The following is a 26,377-nucleotide window of genomic DNA, read 5'->3' as shown; positions in this document are numbered from 1 at the left end:
TTGTGATTTTGCTAAACATAAACAGATTTGATCGCTTGTGCCAAACCTTTAAGCCCTCAGTTGCTGCGGGTGAGTTTGGCTTCACTTGTGACTGGATGACTTTGGACAGAAGAGATGAACTTTGGCCGCAGCAGTTTCCTTTGAGAAAGATGAGATGTTCTGGCAGAGCTACATTTTGATGCACGTCAATGATTTCAAACTGATATGGATGCCAGACCACGAGGACAGTGGTCCATGCGGCTCTTAAGTGGAACTTGATGGGGGCTTCCAAGGGGTTTCTCAGACAGTCAGAGCACATTGTCCTTTGTTTGCCTGGTGATATGTCTCTTTTAGGACTTGTGGCTTGCGGGGTTTAAGCATGTTGCAGTCCAGTACATCTTCCCCACTGCATTGGGTTTCCTCCTGACCTAAAACTGCACGGACCACAGACCGAAACTCTTCAAGAAGGGTGAGGCACTTTTCATCAGCCTCCTGTTGAATGCGTCCTTTCAGTGGGGGAGTCGCTCGTCAGCCCGACACTGACTGGAAAACTGAAATTGGGATGGGAAGTGTGGCTAATATAACAAAACACTTTTTAAACCATTACGTTAAAGATGTTTATTAACAGCAATACACATTTGGCTCATGTTCTTATAAATAAAGACGGCTTCAAATACAGTGTGACAAAACAAAACAAAGCACACAAGACCTGAAGGTTTAATAGTAAGTAATAAGATTTTGTCGTACAAAAGGTGTTGATTGTGTTGTTATTGTTCCTATATAGAGACAATGCATGACTGTAAGTACTTAAAGGAATATTAGGTCTAAGCTGTATTGCTCTTGGTCACTGTCTTTGAATACATGTGGGTGTTTCACAGGTTGAGTACTTTCTTCACCGCCTGGCTATACTGCAGCATGGTGCTCTCGCTCTCTCCTTCGATCTTCAGCCTGGTGACCGAGTCCTTGTACTCCTGCACCTCTCTCCTTCCCAGCAGCTCCTCGTGCAACCCCTCGCCCTCTCCCTCCGCTTTCATCCGGACTAGCGTGTCCAGGATGTTCTTTTGGGACGGGCTGTCCTCCCAGCTGTATTCCTCCATGTCTGCCACCGTCTTCTCCGCTTCCCAGGCCTCCGTTTTCTGAAGAGCAAGAGAAAAATAGAACATTAGCTTGTGATTGGATCAGAATGGCTTTGATGTTTCACCCAAATATTAGTGCTTCATGTGTTTCCATGTTGTTACGTCATCTTAAATCTGAGCATATAAATCAGGCTAAGCTGTAAGTGCTGGTATTATATTTATCGTTGGGCAGTTTTAGATTTTTTTTTTGGTTTGGCGTCTTGTTTTTGAAGGCGGTATGGCATCAAAGGTTAAAAGATGGGGGTCCTCCTCTTTTGATGCTCCTCTCACAGAGATAATATTTCTCCATATGTGTCTCTCCCTCTGCAGCCTATGTTGCTGCCATCACATTCCCCGCAGAACAATACCCTCCTCTGTGTGGCACCTTTTAAAGCCGAGGAACGGCAGAGCCTCGGCTTTAAACTGCTGCTCTCCAGGGGGTTTGTGGGGTTAATGACCATCATTAGCACCGTATAGCCGATCTATATCTCATCTGGATCTCCTCCAGCGGCTAGTGAGTCAGAGCCTTCTGGCACGAGATGATACGAGTCAACAACTTACTGTCGATCCACTGGTGTGAACGAGTAATATTTGTTGCCGTGGTTACCGTGGTACTGGGCAGGTATGCTGCAATCACTGGCGCTCGTCTTTCATGCAAAACGCTTTAATCAGATTTGGTTCAAACTCTGCAAGTTGTTTGAGTGTGTTAAGGTCAAGTTCTTTACCATCAGTTTGTTTTCAAATTGCTCAAAGGTCATCATGGTGTGTAGATGTGTGCATCGTCCCATCAAAACAGTGGCAGAGTGTAGCATTTCTATCTTTAGAAAAGAAAAATTTTGTCTTGCAGTAACAGTTCAGTGCGGCATAGACCCGTTGGGTTAAGCTTCACCAGGAAGACACCAGCCTTCTATCTCGTGCTCCTCTGGGTTCAACACAATAAACAAAGCAGCTAAAGCATGACTACAGTATTCATGTTCCTCTCAGGTAATATTCATATTTTAAAATTTGAAATTTATTCAAATTTAGGGAGAAATGGGCTAATGGGCCTGAGGGGACCAGAGCAGCTTGAGTGCCTCTAGTGGTAAACCGGTCTCCAATTTGGAGGCAGCTTTACGCAGGCAGCTCCAGCATTGGCGTGGATTAGCGCACATTGGATTTAGAAGGCATGGTCCGTCTCCCTGAGTGGGGAGATAAGATCACCTCAGTGGTTGGTAACAATTGGCGTCTTTGTGGGCTTGCGTTGCAACCCGAACGCCACACCACTCTCACAGCTTCCACAGGCCTGCTGGACAGCACTGTGCCTTCCATTGTGTGTCCAAAAGGGCAGCGGACAGTGTTGTGCTTCCTGGCTCGGACACCTTTCCCAACTCAGAGGGGGGAAGAAAAAAAAATGTCGGGAAAAGCTCCTAGAGGCAGCGGCTGCACAGCAAGTGGACTAGTTTGGTTTTCTGTGGCTGGCTGCAGAGTCATGTGAACAGTGCCTGGGCTGGAGGCCTGGTGACAGAGCCCTCTGATGTGGCATGGGTGGCTTAATGTGAATGAGTATCAGGGTCAACACCCGATAGGGGAGTCTGTTTTCCCTTCATCTGTGGGGAAATGTCAGTGGACAATGCTGCTGTTTGCCATTCCTCGGCCCATTCAGCTCTGATACCTGCCTAATGGGCTTGACCGCTCGCATAGCGATGGCAAGATGGACAACAAACCCCCCTGGGAAAAAAGACACTGTGCCATGTCGGTAACTGGAAAGGTCACAGAGGAAGTAGGGGAAGGGATAAAATTAGCTTTTGTTTTTTTGCCGACTTAATTACAAGTTAGTTGCGACCGTGTCCTTGGTGCACTGTGACAAGGCTGGGGGTCAACTGACCCAGACGAGGTAGAGCATCTTTCCACAGCAAAGAAGAGAGGAAAATGACTTTACTCACCCAGGACTCGTGGTAAAGGACAGTCAGCAGGTACATTGCATAGTCTGAGTTCTGCTGTCTCAGTGGGCAGCTGGTTGAGAAGAGACGACAAGAGAAAAAGGTCTCAAATTTACGATTTATGAGACACATTTCATCACTTGATTAAGTACGACGCTGCGCCAACCCTTCATTTTCAGCACGCCTGGTGTACCTGTCAGTTTTGATGGTGAGGACGTCTGTATCTTTGCAGTATCTCTCCCGGGCCAGTTTGAGCATCTTCTTTCGTGCGTGATCGTCTAGATTCAAACTTGACACCTTGACCTGTAAAACAGATCGCCACAAGAGAAAAAAAAATCCACTTTAGGTCAGGTTCTGTCCATTTGATCCGGACCGGGTTCACTCTCTGAATCTATGAGATTTGCCCCCTGGACTGTCTTTGATTCTATCTAATCCACAAGGGATTAATGTCTGATTAATTCCTGTGTCGTTGGGGCAGGTGGCTGGTGGTTAATGATAGAATTGCACTTTTCCCAATTGTATAGATTGAAATTAGGTGAGGTTTTGTCTGATTATTTGTGTTATACGACCAGAATGCTTTCAACATGTTTTGGGCCACAAAAGCCTCTGATTCGCTTCTACCAGGTTACCAAAGGTCCACTGTGGAGATCAACAGAATATCTTTGTTTTTGCCTAATCATCATCGAATAAATGACACTAGAATATATAATAAATAAATGATAATAAATTAATTAAATGGATAACGATAAATTGTATGTAATCTGTTGTTAAATCATTGTTGCTTCATAGTCACCATGTGCAACTGGACAACAACAAGGCCCTCATCTACAATGAAGGAGGTATTGTCACCCTTAATGTACATTATGTTCATATGCATTTAAATCATCTTTCTTCAGGTCAAATTACCAAATCAAATTCATTTGTTATATCAACTGATCATAATATGCGTTTACTTTACTTTTCTACATTGTTATATGGACTGTAAGAGTGTGTGTGTGTGTGTGTGTGTGTGTGTGTGTGTCCCATGACTGAGGGCACGGATGCATATCAATGGATTATGGATAGAAGGATAATGAGAAATATTTAAAAATATCTCAGGAAGTACGGCAATAACCAATTGTTTTGTTACTTTTCTCTGTATAATCTAAACAAAGATGAAAGAGAGAGGAATTCAGAGTGTGTGTATAAAGCAACATGAGAACACAACAGATCCTCACAACAAACTCAAATTGGAAATAATCCAGCAGGATTAATGTCTCTCTGGAGACATTATAGCAGACCTCTTTAGGCTTAAGGTCATTGGACAATGAACACCTCTATGGAAAGGTCACACAGACATGATGTCAGATGGTGATTATGTTTCCCAGCAAATCTCTAATCTCATTTTATACGTAAACTTCCTCTGCACTCGGTTTTCTATGCATTGGTAGAACCATCGTCATCACAGCAAAGATGAAATCTCAGGTCAAGATCTCACCCGAGCCGTTTAAACTAAGAAACTCACTTTGAGATGAACAATGCGAGCTTCAGGGTTCCTGACGGACTGGCCAGCAGACATGTAGTCTGTGCTTTCTACTTTAATGGGGAAGTGTTGGTCACATTTGGCTTCAGAGTCCAGGACAGAGGGCCACTCTGTGCAGAATGCTGATGGAACAGGAAAACAAGTTAGACATTAAATAGATTAAAAAACATTAAAAACCTGCTCTAGGTGCCTTTTACATAATATAAAAAGCCACTTACGTTTCAGAGCTTCACATTGTTTCCTTATGGCAACAGGTGTTAAATGCAGAAAGTTTGGAATCTGGAAGATATTAAACAAGGGTTTAAAGAAATGACATGGACGTTTAACCACATAACTGCTAATATAATAGAGGACATTTAATAACAAGTGAGAAATCTTAAACGGTAAGAAATGATGGCCATTTAAAAAATGTTTAATTTACAGAAGTATCAATTTAACTAAAAAAAAACACAAGACTACTGCTGATGAAATAACCTCATAAATCCCAATTTGGATTATGGTTGGACCCAAAATGTATAAATGAATCTCATATATTAGTGTACCATTTTAACCATTAGACCAAAAATGCCGGCCACAATAAACAGGCACAGCTTGTAACGCGTTCACAGCAGAGTGTCGTGATGCTGCAGGGTGAAGGTTGTGAATGTGCAGGTGTCCTGAGGCCAAAGGGAGCAGCTTGGGTCTGCACACAGCAGCTCAGTAATCTCTGCAGGGCAGACACACACGCGCGCACACACACACAGCCAGGCCTCGGCCCTCCTAGCTAGACTGAAGAGATGACCTGTGGCAAAAGCAAGGAATTCAGATGTGTACTACAGCTGATGCCTCCATGTTTTTAAGTCCACGTCTAAAATTCCCTTTTCATTCCAATTCAATTTTGAAACTCTCCTTCCTTCTTTGGCCAATACTAATCAGATAGAACAATCCTGATTTATTCTATGCAAACCTTATCTAATTAAAAAGTTGGATGGATGGAAGAAGGAAAGAGGTGCAACATTCTGCACATCAGTAATCAATTACTAATTGAGTTAATTTGGTCCATCATCATCCCTCAGCCTTTCCCATCGAACAAACTCAACTTTCAGGTCAGAATGCAACCTCAGGGTTCAATTCAAACTGTCTGTAGAAGAGATTAAATGATGAAACGTCACACTACACTCACGTTGTTCTTTTATATATCAACTAGTTTGCTTTTCTGTGTACATTAGTATCAGTTCTCCAATACTTGTGAGCGTCTCCATGTAATGAACCCTGACCTTGATCAGCTCCAGGTTGCCCTTCTTCTCAGGGGGCACCCCTCTCTTCACAGGGTAGCCCATCCTCACAGGCAAGGGGACAGAGCTGGGTCTGAAGGGGGTTGCTGCTGGGTAAACTGCGGTCCAGTCCTGATCAAACTCCATCTTCTCCGCCCTGGGCTGCCCTGCCTGACACACACAGCACAGATGACACACTTTATCACCGTGGGAACAGAAATCCATTACAATATTAAGCAGCATTATAGTAACAAGCCATAAATGTTAATATCATCAGTATCATTCTTACAAGATCATAAAAGAATGACTGGACTTCATGGCTCATCCCTGAAAGACGGTTTGCTTGCACAATAATATAAACACTACAGTGGATGTCAAATCTGGGAGGCAAGAGCCAGCAGATGTTTGTCATGTTTATGTGATTATGTATAGGAATGATCACTATTGCTGTACTGTATGACCCAACAGGGAGGACGAATAACATAGCTGTCATTGAGTTTCACAGCTCTGCTTACTTCTCTCCTGGCTCCCTTGACACCTCGACCAGGAGGACCTGAAAATAATAAATGAAATGTTTAGACAGAGTGTGTTGGAAAAAAGATCCCATCAATCTCTATATATTTCAAAGCAGTTAGCTTAGCAGCACACAGGATATAGATGGAGTTTGCTGAAATGCCGTAAAATCCTGGCAAATGAACTGAAACGTACCTTTATTTCTAGTGGATACATTTTCAGGCAACGACGTTGCATATGTAGCTCTATTCAAACAGTTGTACTTCACAAAACAAGGCACGTTTATTCGACCGAAGGGCATAAATGCCTTACTCGTAATCGCAGCCATGTTTTCACGTACTACGGAAGCCTGTGAGAGTCTGGCAGGAAGACCTGCGGTTTGCTAGTCTGTTAAATCCAATCTCAAATCGATAAAAATATGAATGAAAGTCAAAAATACAGCGGAAAATAATTATTGGGTCGGCTATACTTAAACAAATACCAAACATAACTAAAATTTCAACAAGTTAGGACTTAAATGGATTGAAAGCTCTATATTTCATATTTTGTTACCGAAAGCCGCACGTGGTGCATTCATGTCCTTTGAAAAACCCTTTTCCACATCAAATATAACGTGCAAGCACGCTGTGCTGCTGTGTTTGTGCTGTAAAGTTCAAGTTACATTTCGGGTAAAGTTTACGTAACAACAAACCCCGATTTTGAAATTTTAATTTTGCACAAGAAATAAACAAGTTACTCAATTCACATTGGAGTATTTAAATGCTTCGCGAACTGCAACTACAACGCATGTAATTTGCCCAGTTTGAATTCCCTCTCTGAATGTCACATGTGTAGGCTTGGACTTGTAATCGCTGTGATTTTAACCAGGGTACGATTTCAGCTTTTTTTTTGGCTTACTGAAAGTCGTGGCTGAATATTTCCGACAGCATTTGAACGCAACCTCCAGTCAGTGGCGATGCTCTTCAAAGGAGACACTCATGTGTTACATTGGCGTTAAACCGCGTTGACTGTTTTTCCTCCCTGGAAGATGTTAATGGAGCTTATTTTTCTTAAATATAAAAAAAATATGATTTTTTTTTTTCCGTTTCAGATACAACTTGACGTCCTTATTTAGGTTTAACGCAAAGGTAAGTATTTACACTGATGACACAACGGTTTTGTTTTAGAATGTTTGTGCTTTTACTGTAAAATTCGGAAAATGGCGCATTTTACTACAGGTGTGAAACATTTGTGTCAGAAATTCGCGAACCCTGAAGCTGTCAACAGTCAACAACGTTAACTGCACATATTAACACAACATTTGCTTCACCGAACCGTAACCTACTGCCTCTTTCTCTTATAAGACTGGTTTAGCAATAGTTAAAGTTTGTAAGTGGTTAAAGTGAAGTTTCCCCTTTATTCTAACCCAGGTGTTTTAAAGTTTGCGTTCAAGGTCCCACATCCGGCTCGGTGCAGTTTAATGGAAAATCATACAATGCAGTGTAACAGAGTCTCCCTTGCGTGTGTGATAGCTCATTGTGCGTGTCAGGACTGTAGTTTTAGATGGAGAAACTCTATCTACAGGGAGACAGCAGCATGTGGCTCCTGTCATCAGCTCCTTCACAGCTGAGGACAGATAGGAGTGGGCAGGCCGACTCCAATTAGCCCACATCTCTGACTTTTTCCATGGCTTTAAACAACATCCGGCCATCTATCACACTACCTGGCTCAGTGTCTTTCCACACAGGCTATTGAACCATATCTACCCCCCCCCCCCCCACTGATACATTTCCATTTAATTAATTAAGAGCACACACTTCCCAAGAGATTTAGCCTTGTGGAGTCAGATTGGTTTCATGTGAATTTACTAACAGTGTAATACAGAAGACACAATTCTTGAATTAGAGGTTTTGTCAATATGGAAACATGCATTATTTTGAAGTGTCATTGTTCCCCACTGGGCTATGGATGCAGCCTCCAACTTCACTTGATTCTGACTGTACTGCATATCATTAATCTATCAATTTTTATCTGATGTGTCTGAATTCTGCCTCTTTTCCGAGAGCTGTACTGCCACCAGCTGTGTGTTTGTGAGGGCTTTGTTTTACACACACACACAGCTGGGGAATCGAGGATGATTTGACAGGATTCTGTACTGACAAAAATCCAAAGAAAAAGCTTCCGGGGATGAACCTGTGAGCTGACCTCTGGGCATAATATGTGGCTGTCACGCTTTTATTATATGCACAGGTCAGATGCCACAATATATAGCATCTCACTACAGAAATGTGCTTACAAATCCTTACTCACAAAGATGGTAAATCCTCTTTCTTTTCTTCCTGTTGCACCAAAAGCGTGGCATACCAATGTGAGAATATGTCTTGAATATGTCTTGTATATGCCACATGTTGCAAATTATTGTGAAAGAGTAGCTTCCTGTTTTTACTATGTGTGTCCTTCCTCACACATCATGTAGTCTACGCGCTTGAAAACACTGTGAGGTATTTGGACGTGTGCTCTGTTATCTTAGAGTGTCCATTGGTTTGAATCCATCTGTGTCTTTCCTGTCTTTCTCCAATGTAAGTCATCCAAGGCTATTCCATTAAGAAATTTTTTTTATTTTTATCTTTATTGATTATAGTCAAGGAAAGTAGCGGTGGTGCAGCAGGGTCAATTTTCCTATGTCAAAGTCTGTGACGGGGTCTAAAGTTACAAGGTTCATGCTAGTACAAGGTGAGGCCCACTGTCAGTCACACTATATCCATGAATCACTTCTTCCGTTGCAGGTCAGGACACAGATGCTATCCATCGGAGAGAGCTGGTGTCTGCTGCGGGTACAGTAGCTAGACGTGCCTGGCTAGATGTCCTGTCTGGCTGTGTCCATTCATTCTGCTTGAGCCTAGGTCATTACCTCCAGGACTTTCCCATCAGCTCTATCCAAATTGGACCTTCCTGCAGGGCACCATGGGAGAAAGGCGGGCACACTCGTTTCAAATGACATGCCACATGCACCGTGATTATAGCAGCAGGCTGGGACGCTCCTTCATACACTGTAGTCCCAATGGATTTCCTAGTACTAGACTCAGCCTCAGCATGGACCAGGATATGGATGCTGTCCTGGCAGCCTCCAATACCGCGACCACTAGCGCTACCCAGGTATATCCTGCAGCCGATGGAAACCAGTACTCTCCTGTTTCACTGGAACTGGACCCCGCAGCAGTGAATAATGGATCAGGCATTCCCTGCTGTTCGCCAACTGACACAAAGGACCCAGTGCGGCAGATCATACAGAGCCAGCCTTCGATCACCTCTGTCCCGCCGACTCTCCCCCGTTCGAGCTGGCTGCATCATCATCACAAGGACCTACAGAGCCCTTATATCAACACTAGCATGCAGGGGGATGTCTACAACTTCCTAGAGAGACCTGCTGGACTGAAATGCTTCGTCTACCACTTCCTTGTGTAAGTACTTATCTAGTTATGTCTGTACTGACTTCAGTTTAGAATTATAGCTAACTTTGCAGAAGTGCAGAATGAGTGGGATGCTACAGGTGAACACAGAAGAAACTTGTATTAGGCTTAAAAATACATAATTCCAGGGTCTAATAAGGGAGGTTCAGGGACACAACATTATGCTTTTCTAATATTATGATTATTATATTAATATCATATTATATTATTATTATTTCTAATATTATGAAAATCTATATATTTACAATATGTCTCAGATTTATACAAACTTTATTTATATAAACAGGCCAACCAAATAAATGTACCTACAATTAGACCTTATCATTCAGAACTCACTGCTCCAATGGGAACATTTTCAATTGCACTGGTTTTAATATACAAGCTAAAAGTCATGTACATTTCAGAAGTCATACATTAATGTTTTATAAGCCAAGTGTCTGACTAAGGCTACAGATCTGTGTGTTCTACACGTATTGGCTCCAATCCCCGACCCATGTTAATTACATCTAGTGCTGCTCCTTCCACTATTAGGTTTTGGTTCCCAGTTACAAAGGAGAGGTCTTAAGAACCTAACAGAAGCAGGTCAGTGTCATCCGGTCAAGCACCTCTTGCTCTGCATTGCTCTTAGCAGCAACCTCATGCATGAAACATGTAGCTGCCTTCTTGGTGCCGCTGAGCTGACCTACAAGGGAAACATGCTGACCTGTGGTTAAAATTTAGAATGCATGAAAATTTGGCAGCCCTGTTTTGCCTTCTGCACAGGTGTGCATGAGAGCACACACACTCAAACTCACACGCTTGCCCCCACTGCTGTTGTTGCTCTTGGGTATGCAAATACTGTGCGTGTTTATGGAGAGCTGATGATTTTCCATATTACCACATGCATGCATATCTGCATAATGTGTTGTTTTGGTTTGGTGGCAGGATTTCCGTGAAATTTCGGCGAAAGCTTTAATGGTAACATGAATAACATTGCCTGTCTGGTACTGGAAGTTCTTCATAGATTACGTGAATGCAGTTTTGTCATCGGATTTTTTTCTGAACTAATTTTCCTCTTGCGAACAAATGATCCGTTTCTGGTGTGATTTCTTAACATTGTGAGATAACATTTTGAATAATTCACACTACTACTCTTCAATGGGTGCACTTACCAGAATGAAATAAATCATGCTTCCCCATGATCCTCTAAATGGATTTTGATGTAGCCGTTCAACCAGATTCAAATTAATAATTTGTTAACATATTGCATTGTTCAAATTTAGGGGATTGTGCAGCCTGAGTGCTTTCATTTTTTAATCATAGCGCATCTGTCAGACTTGGAAGCCTTCAACCGGTGGATTTTAAAACACGATTGATAATATCGAGTCAGGTCAGGGATACTTTTCTGCGCTGAACTAAGCAGTTAAAGCTGAGATTGAGTATTTTTGCTTATATTTCTCCTCTCAACTCCCCCCCCATGTGTTTGCTTCAAGGCATGCTGCTGTTATGTAGACCCACACATGTGACACAGCTCCTCTGACAAACTCGCAGAGGGGCACACACACACACACACACACACACACACACACACACACACACACACACACACACACACTCACACACACACACATTCACATTCACCATGGTCTGTGTGTCATCTAGCACCCCACCAAACGGATAACATTAAATTAGTTAATAACAAAAAAATCGTACTTTTTAGTTTGTTTTTTGCATCAAGTACGTAATAGTAATAATAGTGATCAGTGTCATTGGACTTCATATTGCATGTGATGCTTTTGTGTTCACTGCCAAGAGCACTACAGCATTTTAGGTTTTCTATGGTCATAGACATTCTGGAAAAGTCATGGAATTTGAAAATGTGTTTTCCAGGCCTGGATTTCTTTGGGGGATAATGGTGAGCTGGACCCAAGTTTTGGAAAAGTCATGGTAAAGTTTAATAATGATTGCAATTTTGACAAGATGAGTTAGAACTAGAGAGGAACAATGTAGGTATTTTTTGTTCTTGTGTCTGTTGAAATCTGCTCTTGTGGCATCTTCGGAAATCAACCAGTGCCTGTTGCTTTGAGCTTTAGTAATGACCTGGCAGGGTTATTCCTTACAATACATTTGAGCTACTTCTTCTGTGTAATTGCCCAAAGAAGAAGAATAAGGCTATCTCATTAAAATAGTGGCTACATTAAAGATAAATGGAAACTTAGCAGATGCTCTCCTGTACTGTATGCGTGTCTGTTGTGTCTGTGGCCTGCACTGCCCGCTAATGTCTCCCAGCAGTAATTGAGGCTCTAATGTTCTCTCTTCACAGAGGAGGGAGAACCCGATCCTGTCCTTCATTTAATATTAAACCCTTCTGACTGATCCCTGCTGACGCTCCTTTAAGAAACTCTTACTTGTCGATGGTTATCGCTCCTGGCATCTATTCTCTGGCCTCTTTAGAGCTTGGCCGGGGAGAAGGGTTGCATGAAAGGCCATATGCAGCACTCATGACAGCTCTAATAGCTCTGCTCTAATAGGCCTGCTCTTCATTACTATGATACAAACACACACACACACACACACACACACACACACACACACACACACACACACACACACACACACACACACACACACACACACACTCACACTCAGACACATAATCACTGCTGTAATCAATCTGAAAGTATAGTACATGCACACACATAGGGGAAAAGTATGTGTCTACACGAGCACACACACGTCAGCAAACGGCAGTGCAAAAGTGATTGGATTGCACTTGAGTACTGGGAAATACACACAAATGTAGACTCCAGATGTTCAGACTTCTGGCTCTGTGGTGACATCTGTCCTAGCAGCTAGTATTGGGGTCATACGTGCTCTGTAGGAACATATTTAACATACATGAATGATTACAGACGTGATGCAGGGTGTACATATCTGTATGGGCCATCTCAGTTTTAAGTTATAGTTGGTTAGTTAGTTAGCTGGTTTGTTTGCAGGGGACACAGGCTTGTTTTATGTTGGACTTGTTAGGCGTTGTCCATTCTATCTGTGGCAGAAGGCATGGACGGGTCAATATCATTCAGAATATAGTTATGAGAAGACACTTATCACTTGGCCTCAGTGTGGTGCAGACAGACTGAGGCACAAACATGGATGCACATAGCATGCAAATGAGTTGGTGTGGGTTAGGTAGGCCTTGGACTCTGGGCATTGTTTGTGGACAACTGTCACAAAAGAGATTTATGCGATGGCATGCAGATTCACAAGCTCACTGGCCACCTGCAGCAACGATCCCCTCACATTTGGGCTGCGCCTCTGAGTCCTTTACATAACCACAGGAAACAGAGATGATTCTAAATACCATTCTCAGACAGAAGGCGGATTATAAACCTTTAAGTCTTCTTATACCAAGACTGACGGATTTCTTGCATGTTGCAGTGTGAATGTAAACTGTCCTCATCTTCATCTTTTATAGAACAAGTTAGTAGGAGAGAAAATAGGAATGTATCTCCCAACACCTTCACTGACTCAACCCTCTATATTGTTATGATTGCATTCATTATTTCTAGTTGAATGTTCTGTGATTGGATCCATTATATTTTCAAAGTACAACTACACACTGTACCATTCAGCCCATAGAGTTTGAGTCACAACATTTGGTAAACAAAAATAACTGCTGTTGCATAATTCATCTGACTATGACTATTAACATGTCTGAGTCAATTAACAATCATGCATGTGTGGTACTAGAAGTAAGAATACTGAGTGTAATCAACGTTTTAAATGTACAGACTTGAGGTCATGCTCTGAATGAGGCTGCTTCTGTTGTGTGATACCTCCCCTAATCATTTCTTTTTTCCTTCATCTTGCCCTCTGACCCTCTTCAAAGCATTCAGTGGGCAAGATGATAGCTAAACCAGGGTGGAATATCCATGTTTATGGCTGTGGCTGATGTGGTGTAATCCACCCTAAGCTCTTCTGTTGATGGGGTGGGGGGTGGGGTTAGTTGAGAGGCGGACGGAGGGCTCACAACATGATGGTATAGGCAATTTTCCTCATAGTCCCTCTGTGACACATGAGGACACATGGGTCACCTGTGTCTTCTTTTTGGCCTGCCAGAGAAGTAACTCTACAGGTGTGGGTGATAGTTCTTCATGGAAGGAGTGTATTCAGCCATAATGTGGAAACTATGAGCGTCTAGGTTATAGGTAGAGTAACTAATTTACTGTAATTCTCATTGCTGTACCCACCTTTATGGATAGATATACTGGAAAAATACAAAACACAGAAGTTTTGAGTTCCCCCTCCTTATTTAGATAAGCTCATATAGCCGTAGTGGCATAGCGTCATCGTCCAAAAGGGATTTGGTGAGGCCCTACATGCTGTACTTATTTTGGTGAAGCTGGACAGATCTACGGGTGATATTAGTGGCTAAAGCTCCAGCTGTTTTGTTTTAATCAGATCACAGGGGTTTTGGCCCGACTAAATAAGGTTGGCTGATTCAGCCCCATCCCCACACACTCCTCCAGTGCAGTAAGCTGTGAGAGGTGACATTTGGAAAATGCTAACTCACTCTATCTGTGCACAGCCTGACAAAAACATTCAGCATATAGACACAATATAAAACAATGCAATTATAATTTAGGTCATAGATCATTTGAACTACTTTCCAAAAGACTTAAATCAGCGCTACACTTCATTACAGAGGCCTCATGGTATCCAGCATGTATTGGGCCTGGCTTTATGTTCCAGCATTTGTATTTATGTGAATAATAAACAACAGACACTTACATAACCCCTTCATCATATGGCCTGTAATCCATTTTGTAATACACAGCAACTTAATGCATCCTGTGGTGTGTTTGTAATGTGAGCGTCATCGTGTTACTACACGTCATGCAAAAGCACTTAAAAGATGTGATCCAAGGATTATTTGTGGGATGGTGGAAAAACGACTGATTCCTATGCAGTATTTCCCTTAATCCTGTTGGGTTAGAGAAGACCAAGCAAAGCTCCTTGTGGGCCCCTTCAAAAATGTTAAATGGGTCCATGAATGAGTAGATGGAGAGTGGAAAATAAATGTCTTACCTAAGTGAAAGGAAGGATTTTTGTCTCCCCCGTATATCCCTTCACTCCCCCTCCTGTCTTTTTGTTCACTCTAGCTGTATTCCCTTTCCATCTTTATCCCATCTCACTGTTACAGTATGTGTGGTAAGTGCCCAATTAGCAATGCTGTGTTTTCTCTTTACAGCTTCCTCATGGTCCTGGTGTGTCTAATCTTCAGTGTCCTGTCCACTATAGAGCAGTATGCCGAGTTTGCCAGTGGGGCCCTCTTCTGGATGGTGAGTCGCAACTTGACCAGAACAAAATAGTCCAATTACAAATTCTTCATCTCAATTAACTTCTGCAAGTTGCAAAAAATAGCTTCACCGAACTCTTTCACTTTTTCTTTTTACTATTAATTGAATTTTTTTCTTTAATTTTTACAAAAAAAAAGCTGCACTATAAAACCTCACAAATTATTCCATAGGTGCACAAATGTTGGCTTTTGGAATTCTATCAATGTTTACGTAAACTAAATGACTTCACAGGGTTGAACATGTGCAGTGTCATACTCACACAGAACATAGTGCTGAGTGAAAGGATTTAGTGATGCTTTCTGAACAATTCACACTTGACTTTGACAGTTCTCTTGTGCTACACACATACACATACATACACGCAGTACCTACTAATGTCCACATGATGGTGATAGAAGATCTTGCCTGAAGGGGATCCTAACCGCCATCTTACACTCCAGCCCCATGGCACTGAAATTGAATAAGCTATTGCAAAATGCACAAAGACTTCGACCGTCGTCTGTGTTCTTTATCTGGACAGATTATTCCTAAAAGCGCAACACAGCACCCACTGTCTGCTATTGGCTAAATCTGTGTAATTAATGGTGTTGCATGGGGTCAGTGTCAGGATGGGAGCCAGTGTTTTAACCTATAAGATGACAGAGGTTTTTGTGCAGGCTGCAGAATCATTTGGCTCCATACAGACTGTGCTTGCTGATTCTTGCGGGTAAATTGACTTTGTGTGGCTTATTAGGCTATTAAGGCTGCTAAGTGATCCAATAAATCCAAGTTCTGCAACAGGTAGAGAAAATTATGGCTGCTGTTTGGAAACTCTACAAAGAGCTTGCATCATCCGTCTCTTGCCAGCACACAGAGAATCTAAATACACACAGCTACTACATTCTCACACACAGCGAGACACGGACACACACACACACACTCACACACACCACCCCCTGAGTCCTAGGGGCAATTGGAGGACAGGAGTGGACATTGTGTTCTGTAAACTTTCGTCTGGTGCCTTTTGAGGACCCTGCTATCAGAGTTATTCATTTATTTCTAACCTGGAAGAGCCAGCTCTCTCCCTCTCTTTCTCTCTCTCTCTGTTTCTCTCTCTCTCTCTGGTGTGTGTGTGTGTGTGTGATAGTGCATATTTTATTGGAGGAGATAAGTAATACCTCATCTTGCAAGTTATGTTTGTTTTTGACATACAGAACGTGTGTGCCAGTAGGTGTACGCTCGTGGGGGCGGGGCTGTGTGTGCGCGGTGTGACGGTGGTGTAGTTAGTTAGCAGTAGTAGCTATACTTAGAAAGGTCAGGGTTAGCTGACATCCGTGAATCACTGGCTGCTTGTTTTGGATGGCAGAGGGGACATTAGTCCTTGAGGATATTTGGCCTTCAAGACAGCTGCCAAAGCAAAGCTAGCCAGGCTCAGCGTGGCACACACACCCACACACACACTGTTCATATTTCTTTCTTTTAGATTTTTGATATACGATATGTGTGTTAAAAATATTTCAACATTTGTGAATGATCACTACAATAATGTTTAAGGCATATCATATATATAACAAGCAAGATTTAAGGATTATGTAACAGCCAGTTGAGTCCAGTCTACACACTCATAAACATTTCTGAGAATTAAAGTTTCCAATTATTTAACCACCTAAAGATGTCCAACACCAATTATACCAGAGCTCAACCCTTTTGATAACATGATGCTCGTGCTCATTGTTGTGCAAAACAATGTACATCGAAAATTAGTAAACATACCCGTAATAAAGATCTTATCAATTATTAGGACCAGTAAATTTGCATTTCCAAAGATGTGGCATTCTTAGAAAAGACCCAATGCAAAAATTAGCAGTGACTTTAACGATTGTCTCTTGTTTGTAGAAAAATTGTGAGCAGTTAGTCGGCATTCCTTTAAAAGTTGATGGACAGTGGCCTATGCAAATCTTTGGGGACCCTTGCAGTAACAATAATACTAGCCTAACTAGTCAACTAACACATACAGACACACACACACACCCACACATACACACAGACAATAACTTATTAACCAACCTGAATCGTGTGTGTATGTGTATGTGTGTACGGTTATATGACTCAAGAGACCCTGTGCAGACAGATTAGGAGTGGTAAACAAGATTTTGCTGACCTCATAAACCATGGCTTTAAATTACAGTCCTATAGATAAAGGTGCTCTCTCTCTCTCCCTCTCTCTCTCTCTCTCTCTCTCCTCCCCCCCCCTCTCTCCCAGTGTGGGGTTTAGGATAGATTACTTATTGTTGTGTTTCATATGCTAGATATGATGAACGTCAATGAATGTGTGTGTATGTTCATGTACGCATTGATGCACTTCCCCTATAGCCGGGCAGACGGATGACGTAATCTAATCACATTTTCATCTTACACTATAATTCCCTAACAATTCCCTGAATCAGCTTCATCCACGTCTGGCTTGATGACACGATGGCTACGTGAGCAGGCAGCTGTTTTCATTAAACACAGAGTTGCCAGGTTCTGAAGCACATTCAAAACACTCCAGCATCTGGACGACCCATTTTATGGAATTATTTTTTTGCTAATCCCTTTAAATGCCACAAATTCAAGGCTACCTTTGACTTTGAATTATTAACCAGATGTCACAAAAAAATTAAAATCCTCATCAAACATCAGTTGATAGGACAGTAATAGATCTTATCATGGTGTATGTTTTGACTGGGATGTCACTAATAGCACTAATTAAGAACCGTTGCTGCTGTTTACTGACACGCCTAAATGGAAAAGAACAGTTATAGATGTTATTAATTACAGGTGTACTGTTCCTGCTATCAGATCTGTTTGCTCAGAGAAAGAACTGTCTATTGTTTCAGATTGTGATGTTTTAGTTTCATTGAAAAGCAAAGTATTTACTGGTTTAGTGCAGAATGTTTTAGATACAGTATAGTGTCAGGAAGCTTTCAGCTTTCTGTCAGAGATATTCCTGGATTTAATGCAGTGTAATAAAGTGATAGCATCAGACTAGTAACTAGTAACCCTTACGCTCCTAGGCAAACAATAGCAAGCTATGGCTGGCTGGTCAAGTTCAACTGGAATGGATGTTATAGGGATTTACTGAAGCGTTCCTGTCCGTCTGTCTGTCTATCCTGCCTTTTTCACTTCCTCTCTCTTTGTCTTTACCTCACTGACAAAAAGGAGCCAATCCATGGCCTGTAGGAATCCCAGACCAGACAACGGAAGTGCAACATGTAATCTGGTTGATTAAAAACAAAAGTGCAACAAAATTCCACAAATAGATGGAACTCAAGCATAGCATTTTGTCTTTGTGATGATATCGCAGTGTCTGGTATGATTGACAGGTCATTGTTTTCGGCTTCTGTGGTGCTATGTTATTGCAACAGGGCTCATGGCATTAAGTTTCATACAAAGGGTGGTCAGGGGGCAGGCAGTTCAAGCAATCAACTGGGTGGCCACCCACATGGCCTTAGGCCTTTACAGACAGTAGGGTGGCTAAATATTATGCATACATGGTGGCCTTGAAAATGATCTTCATCAGACAGACCTCATTAAATCTCTGAGGCACACACAAAGAAGCACATATTTGGACATCAACCTCATAAAGCACAAACAATCACAGCAGTCATGCAAGCACATAAATCTAAGTTTGGAAAAGTTTACCATCTTTATTATGTGTTAACTCTAATAGTTTTTTAAAGTATTCAAAGTTTTTACAATAACAAACAATTAAAACATAGAACAATATTAACATAGATATTAGTTAGTAGATAATGATATAGCATTAGGTCTTCCATTAGAGACAACAAGATCTTGAAACTCATGTTGCTGACTTGATGGCATTTCACCTTTTATTTTCATTCACAAAGCCTCGGACCCCGTCTCTATATGAGCTGTCATCAGCTGTACTATCAGGCTCCATCTTTGCTCCTGGGTGGGTGGGTGGTCTTGCTACTACTAAACCTCCTCATTCTCTCAGTCAGCACACCTGTCTTTACCCACTCATATCATATCTTCAATCTTGGTGATTGATTATAATGGCCTTAATGCTTTTAGATTACTCCCAATGCACCGCACGCTGTTATCAGTGCTTTTAGAAATTATACCTTATCTGCAGCCACATCCTCTCTTCTGTGATTCAGAATTGGTGTCATTGTGGCAATGAGTGAATGTAACCTCTGCGTTGTGTTTGCATTGTGCTCCACAGGAGATTGTGCTGGTGCTGTTCTTTGGCACAGAGTACGTCGTACGGCTGTGGTCGGCAGGCTGTCGCAGCAAGTATGCGGGCATCAAAGGACGCCTCCACTTTATCAGGAAGCCCATATCTATCATAGGTGCACCTGGCATTTTGCTTTGTTCCCATATAATCCAATGCGTGCTATGAATTATACTTGCAGATCAGCAATTTCAAGCATTTCACTTTACTTAAATCAGATAATGAAAACAGGGGGTGATAGATTTGACTTGTAATTTTCTTTCTTTCTTCCTCTGACCCTGTCACAGATTTGATAGTGGTCATTGCCTCAGTCATTGTGCTGGCTGTAGGGTCCAATGGCCAAGTGTTTGCCACATCTGCTATCAGGTAAGGAAGTGACTTTGTGCAACTGTGTATGTATTACTCATTGCTCATTACACACAATTATCATGAACATACTGTTGTGTATTCCAGGGGCATCCGCTTCCTCCAGATTCTACGCATGCTACACGTGGATCGACAGGGAGGAACATGGAGGCTTCTTGGATCTGTAGTCTTTATCCATCGACAGGTAGGGTAACAGTAGGGATACCTGCTGTCTATTGATGTTTAAATACATTTATCTCCAGTATTTCCAAAAACGACCACTTGTTAATTCCTAATCATTTTACATAATCAGACCAACTTAAAGTACAAATACAGGTCCAAAAACACAAGTCACATTGCTTCTAGGTCAGGAAATGACATGATGCTTGAATGTAGTGCAAACCTTTTGATTTTGTTCCGCTATCTCACTGTGAGCTGTTCCTAACTAATTTAACATGTCCATGTATGAAGTAAATGTCTGTATTGTCTGTCATGGTTATGTTCTGACCTGGCTGCCAACCAAATTTATCTTGGGCCATTGAAGATAAAGACTGAAAGAACTTTCTATCCACCTGTTACATCAATTATATGCAGTTTAGTTGAGAGGGCCGTTCCACTGGCCGGATCAGGCTTCTTCCTGGCTGCTTATGGAGAGAATAGCTTTGTGACATTTTATGCTTAATAAAACAGAACATTGTGCACACATGCAGAAATGAGCAAAGCCAGGCAAACCTTTATAAGGACAAGAAGAGAGATAGTCAAGGATGATCACACTTTTATCTTTTTATCCTGGATGCGTAGCATTTTCTCAGGCTGATACAAAGTGAAGTGAAAGGAAGTAATGTTCTCTTCTTAATCCCTGAAGTAGATTTGTTCTTTGGTCTTTCTCAACCCTGACATGCATATCTCTTTGATTCATAAGAGGAAAAGCACTAATCAGTGAGAACTGAGAGTAAAGGTCAAGAAAGTAAAATGCTAAATACAGCCAAGATGAGGTAAATAAGTGTTATTGCCCTCTGTACATAACCACGTCACCAATGATGTGTGCTGTTAAATGAAAATAGATATCCTTTAGCATGTTTAATTTGTTGAATTGGTGGAATGGACTAATCACAGTTGGATGTGCACTCACTCTAAATACTCTCCCACAGTTGAGTCAATATTTACATTTTCTCATAATTTGCATGTTTATCCAACTGTAAATACAATTGATATAAAGTACACTCTCTTTATATACAATTGTAAAAGTTACACATTGAAAATATAGTTCAGTGAAATTAAGTACAGGCCTCCCTTATGACTGCATTGTCCCTGTCTGCACACTGACAACGGGCCAGATGCATCCAGTTTGCATGACCAAGTTTGACCCCAGTGGAACAGTGAGGTAACCAGTCAGTTATTCTAGCTGTATTCACAAAACCGGGTTAATGTTTACCCAAACATGCTGTCATTCCACATGGTCTTCACGCATTTAGCTCCCATTTTGTTGCTATTGAAAGACATAGAGCTTGAATCAACCAAAAAGGCAATAAAGTCACTCACTCTGCATCTGAGCTGAGGTTAATCACAATGCTGTCATCACTAGCAACGGCTTCAGAGAGCCTTGCCCAATCTGTTGTGAGCTGGATGAGTCTGTCTGTTGCAGAACCTCACACCCATTACAGCTTTTGCCTGTGACAACACAATTTACAAAATTCATATATGATCTACTTCCTTTTTTTTAATCGCAGGAACTGATTACCACCCTCTACATCGGCTTCTTGGGCCTAATCTTCTCCTCCTACTTTGTCTATCTGGCTGAGAAGGATGCTGTGGATGAGGAGGGCAGGACGGGCTTCTCCAGCTATGCCGATGCCCTGTGGTGGGGTGTGGTAAGACAGTTCAAGCCATTTAACACATGTAGATGAAAAACACTTCTTCTCTGTGTTACAAGTTTTCTGTTGGGCGCATTTAGAAGTGGAAATGAAAGGCCACCCTGGTTATTCCATTATTATTTATTGCCTTTGTTGGTTCTCTGTGTTGCATGCATGTTTTGGCGCAACACTTGATACACAACAGGTGTTTTTCATGCATAGAGCTGTTTTGCCTATTTCCCTCTGTGCTGGGGGCTCAGATTTCCAGAGCAGTTAATTAAACAGTTGAATTGAAGGCGCTGGGTAATGAGAAACCTATGGCAGCCTTGTGCAGGGGATCAACGTGCCACAAAGAGACAGTAATAAACCATTCACCTCTGGGCTCTTTGGCTCAAAGAACTTTTAGAGTACCAATATAAAGTGTCAGTTCCCTTAATTAAAACTTTATTTGTGGGATTACTACCTTTTTGTAATGAGGGTTAGAGGGGTCCTGGTGCTCCTCACTATTTCTATGGAAAGGTGAAGAAAAGCTGTTATTTGCATTTCTCTGCTCACAATGCAGAGAAAAGAATGATTGTTGGGGATTTGCACCTTTTTGTTTTTGAGTGATTGTAAACTTGAGAGCCATGATATTCTGTTCCACTAGGTTTGGTCAGCTTTGTTGGTGAGTGTAAGTGCGTGTGTGGGTGCGTGCGTGTGTATGCGTGTGTATGTGTGTGTGTGTGTGTGTGTGTGTGTGTGTGTACTTAATGAAATGAGAGTGCCCTGATTGGAGTATGCTAAGCTCTCCCCTTGCGTTTTCCTTCCCTTGGCATGATTTCCACTTTGGGATTTGCAGGTGCAGGGCACAGCTGGAGGACAAGCCAATGCCATGATTCATATTCCCTTCTCTCACTCTCTCACTCTCTCACTCTCTCTCTCTCTTTCTCTCTTTCTCTCTCTCTCTCTCCTCTCCCCCTCTCCCACCATCCCATTCTCTTCTTTTGCCAAAGGTGTTGTGATTGTAATGCGAGTTTGATCTTTTTTTTATTTGAAACAGGCCACAGGGTGATAACATGGATATTAGAAACAATAACGTGGAAAATAAAAACAGCAGATAGCAGACGACTCGTGATTGTGGTTGTAAAATTGTTGATACAGTCACACATAGACACATCATCATATATACATGCTTATACAAGTCCACACAAATTCTTGTCCTAGAATCTGGCTGTGACCTTTGTGTGGCCATGAATAGGATTTTTTGCTACACACACTTTGATTATAACCGTACATTTTGAATGAGAGGTGTTTTTGAGTGGACCATTCCACTCTGATGGTCAGGAGAGTATTGTTTAGTCATTGGATTTGTGGATAGGGTATTAAATCCCCCACTATTCTATCCACCCCCAACATTCACCCAGCCAACCTTCCCGCCCCTACTCCTTCTTTTTTACTCCCAAAGCCCTTTTAAGTATCTCACCTTACATCAGCCTCTTTGTGTCAGCGCGCTGCAACGGCTCACACAGCGATACCCCATAGACACCCGTGTTAAGCCAAGTGTGCTCTGAATGTGTCAGAATTGGCTCGGCTTTCAGAGTGGGTGTACATGCAAATGCAAGAGGTATTTGTTTTCCCCCATCACCCCAGCAAATTCCTACACTCACTGAGGATTAGTGGTTGGGAATCTTATTCCCATTGAGGAGTAGAGCCTCAAATGCCCTGGCTATCCCTGACAGTCGTGGAGCAAAGCCAGAACGCCTGATGAACTTTCTGTCTATTGTCTAACTCCTGTTATAGACTACTGTGATAAAGCTCCAAGAGCTCACTTCTCCAATAGCGTAGCACTTCATTCAAATTGAGAGAAATGTTTTATTATTTTATCAGTCAATACAGTTTAAACGGGTAATTTAAATCTGAATCAAGGTATTAGGTCAAACTAAATGCATTTATATTGCGTACTGCAGTAACGTGCCTTTCAGGGTAAATGTGAAAATTAACATTATTAGGCATTTATGATTGAGGAAACATGGTTGGGGGACGTCATGTTAAATTATGCTTAATGAATACCCCCTCAATTTGTGTTATATGTATGTATTCCCATTTTTGTGTAAAACATTCACTCTGTGTTTAGGTGACCGTCACCACAATCGGCTATGGGGACAAAATCCCGCAAACATGGATAGGCAAAGCCATCGCCTCCTGCTTCAGTGTCTTCGCTATCTCATTCTTCGCTCTGCCTGCTGTAAATATATTTTGAATCTATTTGTTTCTGTTATTACAACTTTGTTGAATCAAACATTGCTCCCAGTGATCAATCAGAATATGAGATATAAAAATGTAATGTTCATTGTGGGATTGAGCGTCTACAATATATTCATTACCCTTGCATAAATCATCTCTGTATACAGTGTATATATATATATATATATATATTTCTTGCTGTGTGAATACACAATAAATCTGAACATTCTCTAATTAGGGTATCCTGGGCTCAGGGTTTGCCCTGAAGGTGCAACAGAAGCAGAGACAGAAGCACTTCAACCGACAGATCCCTGCTGCAGCCTCCCTCATTCAGGTATTACCAGTAGAAAGGCCAAGGCAGGTAGTTTTGAAATTTGGCAGATAGTTGGAGCATCTCGGTGTTAGTAGTGGCTATCCATTCATTCATTCATTCATTCATTCATTCATTCATTCATTCATTCATTCATTCATTCGTTCATTCATTCATTCATTCATTCATTCCGTTCAGCTTCTGCTGCTTATTTCCTGATTTGAGGAGAGACAAGGCTGCAAAATCTTCATCCTTTTTGTTGTTGTTTTAAAATGCAAATAGTTGCTGTGTCCTATCTTGCCAGTGTAGTGTGTTATTATGTGTGAATTATGTTATGTTATGTGAATTACAGGTGAATCAGTGCACTGACCAAAACTGTCTGTCACCTGTGCCCCTCAGACACTTTGGAGATGCTATGCAGCAGAGAAGTCAGGCGGCTGTGTTGCTACATGGAAAATGTACGTTCTCACTCCAGAATTTACTCTGGATTCTGACTCCAGCCCAAACTTCAGAAAACTCAACTTGGCGGTAAATATGTAGTTTTACTTTAAACATTCAAGCATCCTGCAACATTCTTTCTCGGTTCACAGTTGGGAGACTGTGTTTCCACATCGTTGTGGCTCAGTCTGGCAAGGAGCTTGTTTGGCCAGATCTGAACACAGCAGTCACACTCCAGTACAGACCAAAATAACCCCACCAAGTATAACGAATTGAATGCAATGTTGCTGCTGCCATGTTGACATTGTTATCTGTCATGAAAACAAGCATCAGCTATCAGATTTCTCTCTCTCTCTCTCTCTCCCTCCCTCTCTCCATCGCTTTCTGCCCTTTGTGTGATCAAATTGCCATAAAGGAAGGCTTCAGAGTTTACACCTGCTTCTCTGAGGTGCTAAAAAACAGTCACTCTTCTTGCAGCAATGATAAATTGGTTCCAACATGTATTTGATTGAATCTCCATCCCCATCTCCCATCATTTTTTGGCCAAATTTGTCTCTAAATCAATATAATGGTGTTTGGGATGTCTCCGGTTTGGAACCCACTTCACTTTCTGAAGTAGGTTTCAAAAGAGCGTTGTCAGAAAAGCTGTTGGACTGTGATTCCAGTGTGGGTGGATTTGCATACGTCTGGCCCACACTGTATTGTCTCCTTGTGCAGTTCACCTTTCACGACAACATTAGCTATGTTGCGCCCAGGCGATACAGCATGAAAGAGCAAGTTCCCACCAACGTACACACACACACACACACACACACACACACACACACACACACACACACACACACACACACACACACACACACACACACACACACACACACACACAGAGCCCTCCCCACACTCCCCCAAAGGCCTGACTCCACCAGGATGACTCGAGGCCTTTGTCTCAGTGGGACAAAGACTCAGTCAGTTGAGATGATGTCACTACCGCCTTTCTCATGGGAGTAAACCTTTGTCTAGTAGAAGAACAACAAAAAAATCTTTGTGTAGCATTGAACCCACATGTATTGGGGAGAATAGAGGCTGCTTCCGCTCTTTTCTCTTTCGGCATGTGACTTTTGCTGACTTTCCTCTCCTTTCTCTCTGTCATGACTCCTCTCTTTACCTCTTTCTAGCACACTAGTTCTGTCTTTTATCTCTTTCTATCCCACTTTCTCCCTTACTCTGTTTTCTCATTCTGTCACGTGCATCTTTTACTCTATTTGTCAAACTCCCTATTAGTTTACTCCTCTCTCACTCTCACTCTCACGCTCACACTCACTCTCTCTCTGCCTCTCATTAAAACTGAATATATTGATTGAGCTGCTGGCCAACTCTTAATGCCAGCGTACATCATTGTGAATAGAGACACTTTAAGCTGAAAATAGGTAAATTGTCTCTATTTCAATGACACTTCACAATTGCACATCTTTCTTGGCATAACAGTTATTCACACTCTAGACTCAAGAGACAATATGCAAAGAAATTTACATACACAAAATGTTTTTTTGCACAATTGGAAAGAAACGTGCAAAACTGCAGGATAGGATCAATGAAACAGGATTTCTGCTTTGTGAACATTGTTCCATCAAGACAGCCTTAGCACACTTCATGTTAACAGTTGGGATGAAAAGGGTTGGTGTTGGCCTCTCTCTGTTCAGAAAAAGGGGTACAAGAGGAGGCAGAAGTCAGTCCGAGGTAATGGCTCTATGGACGTGTCCTCGGAGAGAGCCGTGTCCATCCCTCAGATCACATACGACCACATCGATGAATCTGTGGAGAAGAAAGACATGTCCTTCTTCCTCGAGGAGCCAAGAGGGTCTGTTGAAGGTAAAGCACTTGAAAGCACTGTCCTCATATTTAT

The 26,377-nt window shown here is 41.9% G+C and overlaps 2 protein-coding genes across 2 annotated transcripts in view; one reads left to right on the top strand and one right to left on the bottom strand.

The window, feature by feature from the left end:
* Window positions 1-588: 588 nt before the first annotated feature.
* mrps35 (mitochondrial ribosomal protein S35) lies at window positions 589-6,647 on the bottom strand. The gene is made up of 8 exons (XM_076142617.1): window positions 6,497-6,647; window positions 6,304-6,341; window positions 5,792-5,959; window positions 4,754-4,814; window positions 4,518-4,657; window positions 3,207-3,316; window positions 3,017-3,086; window positions 589-1,115 (listed from the first exon to the last, which is right to left on the bottom strand). Exons 1-8 carry the CDS (start codon window positions 6,627-6,629, stop codon window positions 852-854), a joined length of 984 nt encoding a protein of 327 aa, XP_075998732.1. The 5' UTR covers window positions 6,630-6,647; the 3' UTR covers window positions 589-851.
* Window positions 6,648-9,242: 2,595 nt separating this feature from the next.
* kcnq1.2 (potassium voltage-gated channel, KQT-like subfamily, member 1.2) overlaps window positions 9,243-26,377 on the top strand; it is a 120,998-nt gene continuing 103,863 nt past the window's right edge. Inside the window, exons 1-10 of the mRNA XM_076141968.1 lie at window positions 9,243-9,741; window positions 14,981-15,071; window positions 19,297-19,423; window positions 19,593-19,671; window positions 19,759-19,855; window positions 21,381-21,521; window positions 23,617-23,727; window positions 23,965-24,060; window positions 24,436-24,564; window positions 26,175-26,343. Of these exons, the coding sequence (XP_075998083.1) occupies window positions 9,245-9,741; window positions 14,981-15,071; window positions 19,297-19,423; window positions 19,593-19,671; window positions 19,759-19,855; window positions 21,381-21,521; window positions 23,617-23,727; window positions 23,965-24,060; window positions 24,436-24,564; window positions 26,175-26,343 (1,537 nt within the window). The 5' untranslated portion in view covers window positions 9,243-9,244. The remainder of the gene's footprint in view (window positions 9,742-14,980; window positions 15,072-19,296; window positions 19,424-19,592; window positions 19,672-19,758; window positions 19,856-21,380; window positions 21,522-23,616; window positions 23,728-23,964; window positions 24,061-24,435; window positions 24,565-26,174; window positions 26,344-26,377) is intronic.

This window comes from Genypterus blacodes, unplaced genomic scaffold (assembly GCF_046128005.1).
Source record: "Genypterus blacodes isolate CSIRO-AG114 ecotype Tasmania unplaced genomic scaffold, CSIRO-AGI_Gbla_v1 ptg000021l_1, whole genome shotgun sequence".
In the NCBI taxonomy this organism is placed as follows: domain Eukaryota; kingdom Metazoa; phylum Chordata; class Actinopteri; order Ophidiiformes; family Ophidiidae; genus Genypterus; species Genypterus blacodes.
Note: the sequence above shows the minus strand (reverse complement) of the source record. Positions and strands in the feature narration are given on the sequence as shown.